This window comes from Salvelinus alpinus, chromosome 6, assembly GCF_045679555.1.
Source record: "Salvelinus alpinus chromosome 6, SLU_Salpinus.1, whole genome shotgun sequence".
NCBI lineage: Eukaryota > Metazoa > Chordata > Actinopteri > Salmoniformes > Salmonidae > Salvelinus > Salvelinus alpinus.
Genome location: NC_092091.1, coordinates 1,829,434 through 1,847,277, shown reverse-complemented (window position 1 = coordinate 1,847,277; position 17,844 = coordinate 1,829,434). Strand labels below are relative to the sequence as shown.

The following is a 17,844-nucleotide window of genomic DNA, read 5'->3' as shown; positions in this document are numbered from 1 at the left end:
TTCTACTCCGCTAGCCAGCACCTCTCCTAAACAGGTGTTCTACTCTGCAAGCCAGCACCTCTCCTAAACAGGTGTTCTACTCTGTTAGCCAGCACCTCTCCTAAACAGGTGTTCTACTCTGCAAGCCAGCACCTCTCCTAAACAGGTGTTCTACTCTGTTAGCCAGCACCTCTCCTAAACAGGTGTTCTACTCTGCTAGTCAGCACCTCTCCTAAACAGGTGTTCTACTCTGCTAGCCAGCACCTCTCCTAAACAGGTGTTCTACTCTGCAAGCCAGCACCTCTCCTAAACAGGTGTTCTACTCCGCTAGCCAGCACCTCTCCTAAACAGGTGTTCTACTCCGCTAGCCAGCACCTCTCCTAAACAGGTGTTCTACTCTGCTAGCCAGCACCTCTCCTAAACAGGTGTTCTACTCCGCTAGCCAGCACCTCTCCTAAACAGGTGTTCTACTCCGCTAGCCAGCACCTCTCCTAAACAGGTGTTCTACTCTGCAAGCCAGCACCTCTCCTAAACAGGTGTTCTACTCTGTTAGCCAGCACCTCTCCTAAACAGGTGTTCTACTCTGCAAGCCAGCACCTCTCCTAAACAGGTGTTCTACTCTGTTAGCCAGCACCTCTCCTAAACAGGTGTTCTACTCTGCAAGCCAGCACCTCTCCTAAACAGGTGTTCTACTCCCCTAGCCAGCACCTCTCCTAAACAGGTGTTCTACTCTGCTAGCCAGCACCTCTCCTAAACAGGTGTTCTACTCTGCAAGCCAGCACCTCTCCTAAACAGGTGTTCTACTCTGCAAGCCAGCACCTCTCCTAAACAGGTGTTCTACTCTGTTAGCCAGCACCTCTCCTAAACAGGTGTTCTACTCTGCAAGCCAGCACCTCTCCTAAACAGGTGTTCTACTCTGCAAGCCAGCACCTCTCCTAAACAGGTGTTCTACTCTGCTAGCCAGCACCTCTCCTAAACAGGTGTTCTACTCTGCTAGCCAGCACCTCTCCTAACCAGGTGTTCTACTCTGCTAGCCAGCACCTCTCCTAAACAGGTGTTCTACTCTGCTAGCCAGCACCTCTCCTAAACAGGTGTTCTACTCTGCTAGCCAGCACCTCTCCTAAACAGGTGTTCTACTCCGCTAGCCAGCACCTCTCCTAAACAGGTGTTCTACTCTGCTAGCCAGCACCTCTCCTAAACAGGTGTTCTACTCTGCTAGCCAGCACCTCTCCTAAACAGGTGTTCTACTCTGCTAGCCAGCACCTCTCCTAAACAGGTGTTCTACTCTGCTAGCCAGCACCTCTCCTAAACAGGTGTTCTACTCTGCTAGCCAGCACCTCTCCTAAACAGGTGTTCTACTCCGCTAGCCAGCACCTCTCCTAAACAGGTGTTCTACTCTGCTAGCCAGCACCTCTCCTAAACAGGTGTTCTACTCCGCTAGCCAGCACCTCTCCTAAACAGGTGTTCTACTCCGCTAGCCAGCACCTCTCCTAAACAGGTGTTCTACTCTGCAAGCCAGCACCTCTCCTAAACAGGTGTTCTACTCTGTTAGCCAGCACCTCTCCTAAACAGGTGTTCTACTCTGCAAGCCAGCACCTCTCCTAAACAGGTGTTCTACTCTGTTAGCCAGCACCTCTCCTAAACAGGTGTTCTACTCTGCTAGTCAGCACCTCTCCTAAACAGGTGTTCTACTCTGCTAGCCAGCACCTCTCCTAAACAGGTGTTCTACTCTGCAAGCCAGCACCTCTCCTAAACAGGTGTTCTACTCCGCTAGCCAGCACCTCTCCTAAACAGGTGTTCTACTCCGCTAGCCAGCACCTCTCCTAAACAGGTGTTCTACTCTGCTAGCCAGCACCTCTCCTAAACAGGTGTTCTACTCCGCTAGCCAGCACCTCTCCTAAACAGGTGTTCTACTCCGCTAGCCAGCACCTCTCCTAAACAGGTGTTCTACTCTGCAAGCCAGCACCTCTCCTAAACAGGTGTTCTACTCTGTTAGCCAGCACCTCTCCTAAACAGGTGTTCTACTCTGCAAGCCAGCACCTCTCCTAAACAGGTGTTCTACTCTGTTAGCCAGCACCTCTCCTAAACAGGTGTTCTACTCTGCTAGTCAGCACCTCTCCTAAACAGGTGTTCTACTCTGCTAGCCAGCACCTCTCCTAAACAGGTGTTCTACTCTGTTAGCCAGCACCTCTCCTAAACAGGTGTTCTACTCCGCTAGCCAGCACCTCTCCTAAACAGGTGTTCTACTCTGCTAGCCAGCACCTCTCCTAAACAGGTGTTCTACTCCGCTAGCCAGCACCTCTCCTAAACAGGTGTTCTACTCCGCTAGCCAGCACCTCTCCTAAACAGGTGTTCTACTCTGCAAGCCAGCACCTCTCCTAAACAGGTGTTCTACTCTGTTAGCCAGCACCTCTCCTAAACAGGTGTTCTACTCTGCAAGCCAGCACCTCTCCTAAACAGGTGTTCTACTCTGTTAGCCAGCACCTCTCCTAAACAGGTGTTCTACTCTGCTAGTCAGCACCTCTCCTAAACAGGTGTTCTACTCTGCTAGCCAGCACCTCTCCTAAACAGGTGTTCTACTCTGTTAGCCAGCACCTCTCCTAAACAGGTGTTCTACTCCGCTAGCCAGCACCTCTCCTAAACAGGTGTTCTACTCTGCAAGCCAGCACCTCTCCTAAACAGGTGTTCTACTCTGCTAGCCAGCACCTCTCCTAAACAGGTGTTCTACTCTGCTAGCCAGCACCTCTCCTAAACAGGTGTTCTACTCTGCAAGCCAGCACCTCTCCTAAACAGGTGTTCTACTCTGCAAGCCAGCACCTCTCCTAAACAGGTGTTCTACTCTGCTAGCCAGCACCTCTCCTAAACAGGTGTTCTACTCTGCTAGCCAGCACCTCTCCTAAACAGGTGTTCTACTCTGCAAGCCAGCACCTCTCCTAAACAGGTGTTCTACTCTGCAAGCCAGCACCTCTCCTAAACAGGTGTTCTACTCTGCTAGCCAGCACCTCTCCTAAACAGGTGTTCTACTCTGCAAGCCAGCACCTCTCCTAAACAGGTGTTCTACTCTGCAAGCCAGCACCTCTCCTAAACAGGTGTTCTACTCTGCTAGCCAGCACCTCTCCTAAACAGGTGTTCTACTCTGCTAGCCAGCACCTCTCCTAAACAGGTGTTCTACTCTGCAAGCCAGCACCTCTCCTAAACAGGTGTTCTACTCTGCAAGCCAGCACCTCTCCTAAACAGGTGTTCTACTCTGCTAGCCAGCACCTCTCCTAAACAGGTGTTCTACTCTGCTAGCCAGCACCTCTCCTAAACAGGTGTTCTACTCCGCTAGCCGGCACCTCTCCTAAACAGGTGTTCTACTCTGCAAGCCAGCACCTCTCCTAAACAGGTGTTCTACTCTGCTAGCCAGCACCTCTCCTAAACAGGTGTTCTACTCTGCAAGCCAGCACCTCTCCTAAACAGGTGTTCTACTCTGCAAGCCAGCACCTCTCCTAAACAGGTGTTCTACTCTGCAAGCCAGCACCTCTCCTAAACAGGTGTTCTACTCTGCAAGCCAGCACCTCTCCTAAACAGGTGTTCTACTCTGCTAGCCAGCACCTCTCCTAAACAGGTGTTCTACTCTGCAAGCCAGCACCTCTCCTAAACAGGTGTTCTACTCTGCAAGCCAGCACCTCTCCTAAACAGGTGTTCTACTCTGCAAGCCAGCACCTCTCCTAAACAGGTGTTCTACTCTGCAAGCCAGCACCTCTCCTAAACAGGTGTTCTACTCTGCAAGCCAGCACCTCTCCTAAACAGGTGTTCTACTCTGCAAGCCAGCACCTCTCCTAAACAGGTGTTCTACTCTGCAAGCCAGCACCTCTCCTAAACAGGTGTTCTACTCTGCTAGCCAGCACCTCTCCTAAACAGGTGTTCTACTCTGCAAGCCAGCACCTCTCCTAAACAGGTGTTCTACTCTGCTAGCCAGCACCTCTCCTAAACAGGTGTTCTACTCTGCTAGCCAGCACCTCTCCTAAACAGGTGTTCTCCTCTGCTAGCCAGCACCTCTCCTAAACAGGTGTTCTACTCTGTTAGCCAGCACCTCTCCTAAACAGGTGTTCTACTCTGCTAGCCAGCACCTCTCCTAAACAGGTGTTCTACTCTGCAAGCCAGCACCTCTCCTAAACAGGTGTTCTACTCTGCAAGCCAGCACCTCTCCTAAACAGGTGTTCTACTCTGCAAGCCAGCACCTCTCCTAAACAGGTGTTCTACTCTGCTAGCCAGCACCTCTCCTAAACAGGTGTTCTACTCTGCAAGCCAGCACCTCTCCTAAACAGGTGTTCTACTCTGCAAGCCAGCACCTCTCCTAAACAGGTGTTCTACTCTGCTAGCCAGCACCTCTCCTAAACAGGTGTTCTACTCTGCAAGCCAGCACCTCTCCTAAACAGGTGTTCTACTCTGCTAGCCAGCACCTCTCCTAAACAGGTGTTCTACTCTGCAAGCCAGCACCTCTCCTAAACAGGTGTTCTACTCTGCTAGCCAGCACCTCTCCTAAACAGGTGTTCTACTCTGCAAGCCAGCACCTCTCCTAAACAGGTGTTCTACTCTGCTAGCCAGCACCTCTCCTAAACAGGTGTTCTACTCTGCTAGCCAGCACCTCTCCTAAACAGGTGTTCTCCTCTGCTAGCCAGCACCTCTCCTAAACAGGTGTTCTACTCTGTTAGCCAGCACCTCTCCTAAACAGGTGTTCTACTCTGCTAGCCAGCACCTCTCCTAAACAGGTGTTCTACTCTGCAAGCCAGCACCTCTCCTAAACAGGTGTTCTACTCTGCAAGCCAGCACCTCTCCTAAACAGGTGTTCTACTCTGCAAGCCAGCACCTCTCCTAAACAGGTGTTCTACTCTGCAAGCCAGCACCTCTCCTAAACAGGTGTTCTACTCTGCTAGCCAGCACCTCTCCTAAACAGGTGTTCTACTCTGCTAGCCAGCACCTCTCCTAAACAGGTGTTCTACTCTGCAAGCCAGCACCTCTCCTAAACAGGTGTTCTACTCTGCTAGCCAGCACCTCTCCTAAACAGGTGTTCTACTCTGCTAGCCAGCACCTCTCCTAAACAGGTGTTCTACTCTGCTAGCCAGCACCTCTCCTAAACAGGTGTTCTACTCTGCAAGCCAGCACCTCTCCTAAACAGGTGTTCTACTCTGCTAGCCAGCACCTCTCCTAAACAGGTGTTCTACTCTGCTAGCCAGCACCTCTCCTAAACAGGTGTTCTACTCTGCTAGCCAGCACCTCTCCTAAACAGGTGTTCTACTCTGCTAGCCAGCACCTCTCCTAAACAGGTGTTCTACTCTGCTAGCCAGCACCTCTCCTAAACAGGTGTTCTACTCTGCTAGCCAGCACCTCTCCTAAACAGGTGTTCTACTCTGCTAGCCAGCACCTCTCCTAAACAGGTGTTCTACTCTGCTAGCCAGCACCTCTCCTAAACAGGTGTTCTACTCTGCTAGCCAGCACCTCTCCTAAACAGGTGTTCTACTCTGCAAGCCAGCACCTCTCCTAAACAGGTGTTCTACTCTGCAAGCCAGCACCTCTCCTAAACAGGTGTTCTACTCTGCTAGCCAGCACCTCTCCTAAACAGGTGTTCTACTCTGCTAGCCAGCACCTCTCCTAAACAGGTGTTCTACTCTGCAAGCCAGCACCTCTCCTAAACAGGTGTTCTACTCTGCAAGCCAGCACCTCTCCTAAACAGGTGTTCTACTCTGCAAGCCAGCACCTCTCCTAAACAGGTGTTCTACTCTGCAAGCCAGCACCTCTCCTAAACAGGTGTTCTACTCTGCAAGCCAGCACCTCTCCTAAACAGGTGTTCTACTCTGCTAGCCAGCACCTCTCCTAAACAGGTGTTCTACTCTGCAAGCCAGCACCTCTCCTAAACAGGTGTTCTACTCTGCAAGCCAGCACCTCTCCTAAACAGGTGTTCTACTCTGCAAGCCAGCACCTCTCCTAAACAGGTGTTCTACTCTGCTAGCCAGCACCTCTCCTAAACAGGTGTTCTACTCTGCTAGCCAGCACCTCTCCTAAACAGGTGTTCTACTCTGCTAGCCAGCACCTCTCCTAAACAGGTGTTCTACTCTGCTAGCCAGCACCTCTCCTAAACAGGTGTTCTACTCTGCTAGCCGGCACCTCTCCTAAACAGGTGTTCTACTCCGCTAGCCGGCACCTCTCCTAAACAGGTGTTCTACTCCGCTAGCCGGCACCTCTCCTAAACAGGTGTTCTACTCCGCAAGCCAGCACCTCTCCTAAACAGGTGTTCTACTCTGCAAGCCAGCACCTCTCCTAAACAGGTGTTCTACTCTGCTAGCCAGCACCTCTCCTAAACAGGTGTTCTACTCTGCTAGCCAGCACCTCTCCTAAACAGGTGTTCTACTCTGCAAGCCAGCACCTCTCCTAAACAGGTGTTCTACTCTGCAAGCCAGCACCTCTCCTAAACAGGTGTTCTACTCTGCAAGCCAGCACCTCTCCTAAACAGGTGTTCTACTCTGCAAGCCAGCACCTCTCCTAAACAGGTGTTCTACTCTGCAAGCCAGCACCTCTCCTAAACAGGTGTTCTACTCTGCTAGCCAGCACCTCTCCTAAACAGGTGTTCTACTCTGGAGCCAGAGCCAGCACCTCTCCTAAACAGGTGTTCTACTCTGCAAGCCAGCACCTCTCCTAAACAGGTGTTCTACTCTGCAAGCCAGCACCTCTCCTAAACAGGTGTTCTACTCTGCAAGCCAGCACCTCTCCTAAACAGGTGTTCTACTCTGCTAGCCAGCACCTCTCCTAAACAGGTGTTCTACTCTGCTAGCCAGCACCTCTCCTAAACAGGTGTTCTACTCTGCTAGCCAGCACCTCTCCTAAACAGGTGTTCTACTCTGCTAGCCAGCACCTCTCCTAAACAGGTGTTCTACTCTGCTAGCCAGCACCTCTCCTAAACAGGTGTTCTACTCCGCTAGCCGGCACCTCTCCTAAACAGGTGTTCTACTCCGCTAGCCGGCACCTCTCCTAAACAGGTGTTCTACTCCGCTAGCCGGCACCTCTCCTAAACAGGTGTTCTACTCCGCTAGCCGGCACCTCTCCTAAACAGGTGTTCTACTCCGCTAGCCGGCACCTCTCCTAAACAGGTGTTCTACTCCGCTAGCCGGCACCTCTCCTAAACAGGTGTTCTACTCCGCTAGCCGGCACCTCTCCTAAACAGGTGTTCTACTCCGCTAGCCGGCACCTCTCCTAAACAGGTGTTCTACTCCGCTAGCCAGAATAAGAATGTAATGGTCACTGTGACAGAGCACCAGAGTTCCTCTATGGAGATGGGAGAACCTTCCAGAAGGACAACCATCTCTGCAGCACTCTACCGATCAGGCCTTTATGGTAGAGTGGCCAGACGGAAGCCACTCCTCAGTACAAGGCACATGACAGCACACTTGGAGTTTGCCAAAAAACTCCCAAAGGACTCGCAGACCATAAAAAACAAGATTCTCTGGTTCCAGGATGAACACCAAGATTTAACTATTTGGCCTAAATGCCAAGCGTCACATCTGGTCCCATGTGGCTCAGTTGGTAGAGCATGGCGCTTGCAACGCCAGGGTTGTGGGTTCATTCCCCACGGGGGGACCAGGATGAATATGTATGAACTTTCCAATTTGTAAGTCGCTCTGGATAAGAGCGTCTGCTAAATGACTTAAATGTTAAATGTAAATCTGGGGGAAACCTGGCACCATCCTTATGGTGAAGCATGGTGGTGGCAGCATCATGCTGTGGGGATGTTATTCAGCGGCAGGGACTGGGAGACTAGTCAGGATCGAGGGTAAGATGTACAGAGAAAAGTACAGAGAGATCCTTGATGAAAACCTGCTCCAGAGCACTCAGGACCTGACTGGGGCAAAGGTTCACCTTCCAACATGACACCAACCCTAAGCACACAGCCAAGACAATGCAGGAGTGGCTTCCGGCCAAGTCTCAATATCCTTGAGTGGCCCAGCTAGAGTCCGGGCTTGAACCCGATAGAACATCTCTGGAGAGACCTGAAAATAGCTCTGCAGCAACACTCCCCATCCAACCTGACAGAGCTTGAGACGATCTGCAGAGAAAAATTGAAAGTGAAGTGAACAGGCAGTGGCTCGGGTGGTTGTTGTCCTTGATGATCTTTTTGGCTTTCCTGTGACATCAGGTGCTGTGTGTCCTGGAGGGCATGTAGTTTGCCCCCCCCCGTGATGCATTGTGCAGACCTCACTACCCTCTGGAGGGCCCTGCAGTTGAGGGCGGTGCAGTTGCCGTACCAGGGTGTGATACAGCCCGACAGGATGCTCTCAATTGTGCATCTGTAAAAGTTTGAGAGGGTTTTAGGTGACAAGCCGAATTTCTTCAGCCACCTGGAGGTTGAAGAGGCGCGGTTGTGTCTTCTTCACCACACTGTGTGGGTGGACCATTTCAGTTTGTCCGTGATGTGTACGCCGAGGTGCTTGAAGCTGTCCACCTTCTCCACTGCGGTCCCGTTGATGTGGATAGGGGGGGGGGGTGCTCCCTCTGCTGTTTCCTGAAGTCCACGATCATCTCCTTTGTTTTGTTGACGTTGAGTGAGGGGTTGTTTTGCTGACACCACACTCCGAGTGCCCTCACCTCCTCCCTATAGGCCGTCTCGTCGTTGTCGGGGCGTGCATGGCAGAGCAGTAATGCGTGAACAGGGAGTACAGGATGGGGCTGAGCACGCACCCTTTGTGGGGCCCCTGTGTTGAGGATCAGAGAAGTGGAGATGTTGTTAACTACCTTCACCACCTGGGGCGGCCCGTCAGAAAGTCCAGGACCCAATTGAACCCCGCACAGGGCGGGGTTCAGACCCAGGGCCTCAAGCTTAATGATGAGCTTGGAGGGTACTATGGTGTTGAATGCTGAGCTATAGTCAATGAACAGCATTCTTACATAGGTATTCCTCTTGTCCAGATGGGTTAGGGCAGTGTGCAGTGTGATGGTGATTGCATCGTCTGTGGACCTGTTGGGGCGGTATGCAAACTGAAGTGGGTCTAGGGTGGCAGGTAAGGTGGAGGTGACATGACCCTTGACTTGTCTCTCAAAGCACTTCATGATGACAGAAGTGAGTGCTACAGGCAATAGTAATTTAGTTCAGTTCTTTACCTTCTTGGGTACAGGAACAATGGTGGCCATCTTGAAGCATTTGTGGACAGCAGACTTGGATAGGGAGCGATTGAATATGTCCGTAAACACACCAGCCAGCTGGTCTGTGCATGCTCTGAGGAAGCGGCTAGGGATGCAGTCTGGGCCAGCAGCCTTGCGAGGGTTAACACGTTTTAATGTCTTACTCACGTCGGCCACGGAGAGGGAGAGGTGGCTCGCAGTCCTTGGTAGCGGGCTGTGTCGGTGACACTGTGTTATCCTCAAAGAAGGCGAAGGTGTTTAGTTTGCCTGGAAGCAAGACATGTGTCCGTGATGTGTAGTTAGTTTTTGATGTCCTTAACTGCCTCTAGACCCTGCCACATACGTCTCGTGTCTGAGCCGTTGAATTGTGACTCCACTTTGTCCCTATACCGATTTAGCTTGTTTGATTGCCTTGCGGAGGGAATAATTACACTGTTTATATTCAGACATATTCCCAGTCCTCTTTCCATGGTTAAATGTGGTGCTTTCAGTTTTGCGTGAATGACGCCATCTATCCATGGTTTCTGGTTAGGGTAGGTTTTAATAGTCACAGTGGGTACAACATCTCCAATGAACTCCCTTATAAACTCACTCACCAAGTCAGCGTATAAATCGATGTATTCTCTGAGGCTTCTCGGAAGATTTCCCAGTCCGCGTGACCAAAACAATCTTGAAGCGTGGATTCCGATTGGTCAGACCAGCATTGAATGGTTCTAGTCACGGGTACATCCGGTTTGAGTTTCTGCCTGTAAGACAGTAGGAGCAAAACGGAGTCGTGGTCGGATTTGCCGAAGGGAGGGCGGAGGAGGGCCTTGTATGAATCGCAGAACTTAGTAGCAGTGATCCAGTGTTTTGCCAGTACGCTTGCTACAGTCAATATGCTGATAGTATTTAGGTTGCCTTGTTCTCAAATTAGCTTTGTTAAAATCCAAAGCTACAATAAAATGCCGCCTCAGGATATGTGGTTTCCAGTTTACATAGAGTCCAGTGAAGTTCCTTGAGGGGCGTCGAGGTATCTGCTTGGAGGGGGGATATACACGGCTGTGACTATAATCGAAGAGAATTCTCTTGGGAGATAATGTGGTCGGCATTTGATTGTAAGGAATTCTAGGTCAGGTGAACAAAAGGACTTGAGTTCCTGTTGTTACAATTACACCATGAGTCGTTATTCATGAAGCATACACCCCCTTCTTCTTCGTTATTCATGAAGCATACACCCCCTTCTTCGTTAATCATGAAGCATACACCCCCTTCTTCTTCTTCCCAGACAGATGTTTGTTTCTGTCAGCGCGACACATGAAGAAACCCGGTGGCTGTACCGACTCCGACAACATATCCCGAGAGAGCCATGTTTCCGTGTAACAGAGAATGTTACAATGTCTCTGATGTCTCTCTGGAAGGCAACCCTTGCCCTAATTTCATCCACCTTGTTGTCTAGAGACTGGTCATTGGCGAGTAATATACTCGGAAGCGGTGGGTGGTGTGCACGCCTCCGAAGTCTTACCAGGAGGCTGCTGTGTCTATCTCTTCTGCAGCGACATTGTTTTGGGTCGGCCTCTGGGATTACATCCAATGTCCTGGGTGGTGGTCCGAACAAAGGATCTGCTTCGGGAAAGTCGTATTCATGGTCATAATGTTGGTAAGTTGACTTCGCTCTTATATCTAATAGTTCTTCCCAGCTGTATGTAATAACACTTAAGATTTTCTGGTGTAAGAAATCATTTATAAAAAAAAACAAAATACAGCATAGTTTCCTAAGGACTCCAACCATCTCTGTCAGCGCCATCTTGAAAAAGGGGTATTGTATGAAGATTAGAGGATATTTTTTATTTAATCGATTTTAGAAAATGGCTGTAACTTAACAAAATGTGAAGGGGTCTGAATACTTTCTGCATACATACGTGGGAACTCCTTCAAGACTGTTGGAAAGCATTCCTCATGAAGCTGGTTGAGAGAATGCCAAGAGTGCGCAAAGCTGTCATCAAGGCAAAGGGGAGAAGAATCTCATATCTGTAATCTCAAATATGAAATATACACTATCGTTCAAAAGTTGAGGTCACTTAGAAATGTCCTTTTTTTTTGTCTGTTAAAATAACATCAAAGTGATCAGAAATACAGTGTAGACATTGTTAATGCTGTAAATGACTATTGTAGCTGGAAACAGCAGATTTTTTAATGTTATATCTACATAGGCCCATTATCAGCAACCATCACTCCTGTGTTCCAATGGCATGTTGAAAGGATAAAGGATAAAGGATTTTGAAAGGATAATTGATCATTAGAAAATTATGTTAGCAATTATGTTAGCACAGCTGGAAATGCCTCAACTGGCAGCTTCATTAAATAGTACCCGCAAAACACCAGTCTCAACGTCAACAGGGAAGAGGCGACACCGGGATGTTGGCCTTCTAGGCAGAGTTGCAAAGAAAAAGCCATATCTCAGACTGGCCAATAAAAAGAAAATATTAAGATGGGCAAAAGAACACAGACACTGGACAGACTAATTAATGAAGCTGCCAGTTGAGGACTTGTGAGGCATCTGTTTCTCAAACTAGACACTCTAATGTACTTGTCCTCTTGCTCAGCTGTGCACCGGGGCTTCCCACTCCTCTTTCTATTCTGGTTAGGGCCAGTTTGCGCTGTTCTGTGAAGGGAGTAGTACGAGATCTTCAGTTTCTTGGCAATTTCTCGCATGGAATAGCCTTCATTTCTCAGAACAAGAATAGACAGACGAGATTCAGAAGAATGTACTTTGTTTCTGGCCATTTTGAGCCTGTAATCGAACCCACAAATGCTGATGCTCCAGATCCTCAACTAGTCTAAGGGGTTTCTAATGATCAATTAGCCTTTTAAAATGATAAACTTGGATTAGCTAACACAACGTGCCATTGGAACACAGAAGTGATGGTTGCTGATAAATGGGCCTCTGTACACCTATGTACAGTCGTGGCCAAAAGTTTTGAGAATGACACAAATATTAATTATCACAAAGTCTGCTGCCTCAGTTTGTATGATGGCAATTTGCATATACTCCAGAATGTTATGAAGAGTGATCAGATGAATTGCAATTAATTGCAAAGTCCCTCTTTGCCAATTAAATGAACTGAATCCCCAAAAAACATTTCCACTGCATTTCAGCCCTGCCACAAAAGGACCAGCTGACATCATGTCAGTGATTCTCTCGTTAACACAGGTGTGAGTGTTGACAAGGACAAGGCTGGAGATCACTCTGTCATGCTGATTGAGTTCGAATAACAGACTGGAAGCTTCAAAAAGAGGGTGGTGCTTGGAGTCATTGTTCTTCCTCTGTCAACCATGGTTACCTGCAAGGAAACACGTGCCGTCATCATTGCTTTGCACAAAAAGGGCTTCACAGGCAAGGATATTGCTGCCAGTAAGATTGCACCTAAATCAACCATTTATCGGATCATCAAGAACATCAAGGAGAGCGGTTCAATTGTTGTGAAGAAGGCTTCAGGGCACCCAAGAAAGTCCAGCAAGCGCCAGGACCGTCTCCTAAAGTTGATTCAGCTGCGGGATCGGGGCACCACCAGTACAGAGCCTGCTCAGGAATGGCAGCAGGCAGGTGTGAGTGCATCTGCACGCACAGTGAGGCAAAGACTTTTGGAGAATGCCCTGGTGTCAAGAAGGGCAGCAAAGAAGCCACTTCACTCCAGGAAAAACATCAGGGACAGACTGATATTCTGAAAAAGGTACAGGGATTGGACGGCTGAGGACTGGGGTAAAGTCATTTGTATGATGAATCCCTTTTCCGATTGTTTGGGGCATCCGGAAAAAAGCTTGTCTGGAGAAGACAAGGTGAGCGCTACCATCAGTCCTGTGTCATGCCAACAGTTAAGCATCCTGAGATCATTCATGTGTGGGTTGTTTCTCAGCCAAGGGAGTGGGCTCACTCACAATTTTGCCTAAGAACACAGCCATGAATAAAGAATGGTACCAACACATCCTCCGAGAGCAACTTCTCCCAACTATCCAAAAACAGTTTAGTGACGAACAATACATTTTCCAGCATGATGGAGCACCTTGCCATAAGGCAAAAGTGATAACTAAGTGGCTCGGGAAACAAAACATCGATATTTTGGGTCCATGGCCAGGAAACTCCCCAGACCTTAATCCCATTGAGAATTTGTGGTCAATTCTCAAGAGGCGGGTGGACAAACAAAAACCCACAAATTCTGACAAACTCCAAGCATTGATTATGCAAGAATGGGCTGCCATCAGTCAGGATGTGGCCCAGAAGTTAATTGACAGCATGCCAGGGCGGATTGCAGAGGTCTTGAAAAAGAAGGGTCAACACTGCAAATATTGACTCTTTGCATCAACTTCATATAAAAGTCTTTGACACTTATGAAATGCTTGTAATTATACTTCAGTATTCCATAGTAACATCTGACAAAAATATCTAAAGACACTGAAGCAGCAAACTTTGTGTAAATTAATATTTGTGTCATTCTCAAAACTTTTGGCCACGACTGTAGCTATTCCATAAAAAATCTGCCATTTGCAGTTACAATAGTAGATTACAACATGTCTACACTGTATTTCTGATAAATTTGATGTTATTTTAATGGACAAATTCATTTTGCTTTTATTTAAAAAACAAGGACATTTCAAAGTGACCCCAAACTTAGGAAAGGTAGTATATTTTGATTTATTTAACACTTTTTTTGGTTACTACATGATTCAATATGTTTTTTTCTAGTTCTGATGTCTTCACTATTATTCTACAATGTAGAAAATAGTAAAAATAAAGAAAAACCATTGAATGAGTGTGTGTGTACAAACTTTTGACTGGTACTGTACACACACAACATAAAGAATATTCAGGATTGACTGCAAAATGATTCTTGCAACAAGGCCCAACTATGTACCATCATGAAGTGTTGCCAAATTAGAGACTTTGTCGCTATATTTAGTGAGTATTCAGACCCCTTTAGCGACACATTTTCAAAAAGTGACTAGCGACAAATCTAGCCACTTTTTCTGGTGTTATTGTAGACTTTTGGAGACTCTGACGTGAAAGCAGGCTACGTTACATCCCACGTGATTCAACAGGCTACGTTACATCCCACGTGATTCAACAGGCTACGTTACATCCCACAGGCTACGTTACATCCCACAGGCTACGTTACATCCCACGTGATTCAACAGGCTACGTTACATTCCACGTGATTCAACAGGCTACGTTACATCCCACAGGCTACGTTACATCCCAACGTGATTCAACAGGCTACGTTACATCCCAACGTGATTCCACAGGCTACGTTACATCCCACGTGACTCAACAGGCTACGTTACATCCCACAGGCTACGTTACATCCAAACGTGATTCAACAGGCTACGTTACATCCCACGTGATTCAACAGGCTACGTTACATCCCAACGTGACTCAACAGGCTACGTTACATCCCACGCGATTCAACAGGCTACGTTACATCCCACGTGACTCAACAGGCTACGTTACATCCCACAGGCTACGTTACATTAAACGTGATTCAACAGGCTACGTTACATCCCACAGGCTACGTTACATCCCACGTGATTCAACAGGCTACGTTACATCCAACGTGATTCAACAGGCTACGTTACATCCCACAGGCTACGTTACATCCCACGTGATTCAACAGGCTACGTTACATCCCACAGGCTACGTTACATCCCACGTGATTCAACAGGCTACGTTACATCCCACGTGATTCAACAGGCTACGTTACATCCCACGTGATTCAACAGGCTACGTTACATCCCACGTGATTCAACAGGCTACGTTACATCCCACGTGATTCAACAGGCTACGTTACATCCCACGTGATTCAACAGGCTACGTTACATCCCACGTGATTCAACAGGCTACGTTACATCCAACGTGACTCAACAGGCTACGTTACATCCCACGTGATTCAACAGGCTACGTTACATCCCACGTGATTCAATAGGCTACGTTACATCCCACGTGATTCAACAGGCTACGTTACATCCCAACGTGACTCAACAGGCTACGTTACATCCCACGTGATTCAACAGGCTACGTTACATCCCACGTGATTCAACAGGCTACGTTACATCCCACGTGATTCAACAGGCTACGTTACATCCCAACGTGATTCAACAGGCTACGTTACATCCCACGTGATTCAACAGGCTACGTTACATCCCACGTGATTCAACAGGCTACGTTACATCCCACGTGATTCAACAGGCTACGTTACATCCCACGTGATTCAACAGGCTACGTTACATCCCAACGTGATTCAACAGGCTATGTTACATCCCACGTGATTCAACAGGCTACGTTACATCCCACGTGATTCAACAGGCTACGTTACATCCCACGTGATTCAACAGGCTACGTTACATCCCACGTGATTCAACAGGCTACGTTACATCCCACGTGATTCAACAGGCTACGTTACATCCCACGTGACTCAACAGGCTACGTTACATCCCACAGGCTACGTTACATTAAACATGATTCAACAGGCTACGTTACATCCCACAGGCTACGTTACATCCCACGTGATTCAACAGGCTACGTTACATCCAACGTGATTCAACAGGCTACGTTACATCCCACAGGCTACGTTACATCCCATGTGATTCAACAGGCTACGTTACATCCCACAGGCTACGTTACATCCCACGTGATTCAACAGGCTACGTTACATCCCACGTGATTCAACAGGCTACGTTACATCCCACGTGATTCAACAGGCTACGTTACATCCCACGTGATTCAACAGGCTACGTTACATCCCACGTGATTCAACAGGCTACGTTACATCCCACGTGATTCAACAGGCTACGTTACATCCAACGTGACTCAACAGGCTACGTTACATCCCACGTGACTCAACAGGCTACGTTACATCCCACGTGATTCAACAGGCTACGTTACATCCCACGTGATTCAACAGGCTACGTTACATCCCACGTGATTCAATAGGCTACGTTACATCCCACGTGATTCAACAGGCTACGTTACATCCCAACGTGACTCAACAGGCTACGTTACATCCCACGTGATTCAACAGGCTACGTTACATCCCACGTGATTCAACAGGCTACGTTACATCCCACGTGATTCAACAGGCTACGTTACATCCCAACGTGATTCAACAGGCTACGTTACATCCCATGTGATTCAACAGGCTACGTTACATCCCACGTGATTCAACAGGCTACGTTACATCCCACGTGATTCAATAGGCTACGTTACATCCCACGTGATTCAACAGGCTACGTTACATCCCACGTGATTCAACAGGCTACGTTACATCCCACGTGATTCAACAGGCTACGTTACATCCCACGTGATTCAATAGGCTACGTTACATCCCACGTGATTCAACAGGCTACGTTACATCCCACGTGATTCAACAGGCTACGTTACATCCCACGTGATTCAACAGGCTACGTTACATCCCACGTGATTCAACAGGCTACGTTACATCCCACGTGATTCAACAGGCTACGTTACATCCCACGTGATTCAACAGGCTACGTTACATCCCACGTGATTCAACAGGCTACGTTACATCCCACGTGATTCAACAGGCTACGTTCTATTCTGTAACATGAGATGCAGTTGACACATTGTAACAGCACAGACCAATGACAGTTTCCCAACATTTGTCACTTAGTTGCCATGTTCCAATGCATGCAGGCCATACTTCCTAAAACTATAGGCTGTATTAAAGGGTGTGTCTAGAACTACTTGTTGCGCTAGTGACACTGTGACAGATATTGTTACGCAAAATAATTGTCAATTGTGGACGTATATTCACTCATCATGACATGGACATGCATTTAACATCACGCAACTATAGAATTGTAAACCATGTAGATTATATTTACCTTGAGTACAAACTCCTTGCCCGCGGTGCGAATCTCAAACTGCCCCTCATCCCCCTCCACATCATAGCTGAAGCTGGCTTCGCCTATCGTTATGTGTCCCAGCGGCAAGGCGTCTTGGGGAGTCTTGAAGTAATACAGATAACATTTCCTCTCGTCGTACACAAACCAGCGGAGTTTAAACCCCCGCAGCGGACCTTTTCCTGCGAGTTTAGTCAAATAACCGCATAGTTTCGCGACCGGGTCCTTCGGCGATTCGGGTTCGCCTTCGTCCACCGAATTGGAGGCCAGAATCCGTAGGTCTCGTGTAGAGTTCTCCTCTCCGCCATCCTCTTCGTGCATCTTTCCCCAACTTTCTTCGTCTTGGTTTGCACCAGAGCGGACGCACGGTCACAGATTATCCATTATACTGACCAGATACTCAAGTGGCCGCTCTAACAATAAAAATACATGTCTTAAAAAATGGCAGGCAGTCCAATCCAGGAAGGAGACAAAATTACTTGGGATCATTCAGCATTGTGAAACTAGCGACATTAAGGTCACGTGAGCATACGGCTAAATTTCAAAATAAAAGTCAACCTGAATGTTTTTTTTTTCACGATTTACCGGACGTTTGTCTAATTTAAATCACAAAGGTTGTAGTTTAATTGACTTAAACATATATTTATTAAAGGGAAGGAAAAAAAATATATTATTGTAATCAATTAACAAATATCGATTTACTGTCTTTTTTTATTTATTTTTCTAGTGATGGATAGTGAGGTGTTGACTGTGGTCTAGTGGTGGATAGTGATGTGTTGACTGTAGGTCTAGTGGTGGATAGTGATATGTTGACTGTGG

General features: G+C 48.0%; 1 protein-coding gene across 1 annotated transcript in view; it reads right to left on the bottom strand.

Moving 5' to 3' along the window:
- tbc1d2b (TBC1 domain family, member 2B) overlaps positions 1-17,513 on the bottom strand; it is a 110,734-nt gene extending 93,221 nt beyond the window's left edge. Inside the window, exon 1 of the mRNA XM_071405118.1 lies at positions 17,008-17,513. Within this exon, the coding sequence (XP_071261219.1) occupies positions 17,008-17,346 (339 nt within the window). The 5' untranslated portion in view covers positions 17,347-17,513. The remainder of the gene's footprint in view (positions 1-17,007) is intronic.
- Between the last annotated feature and the right edge of the window lie 331 nt (positions 17,514-17,844).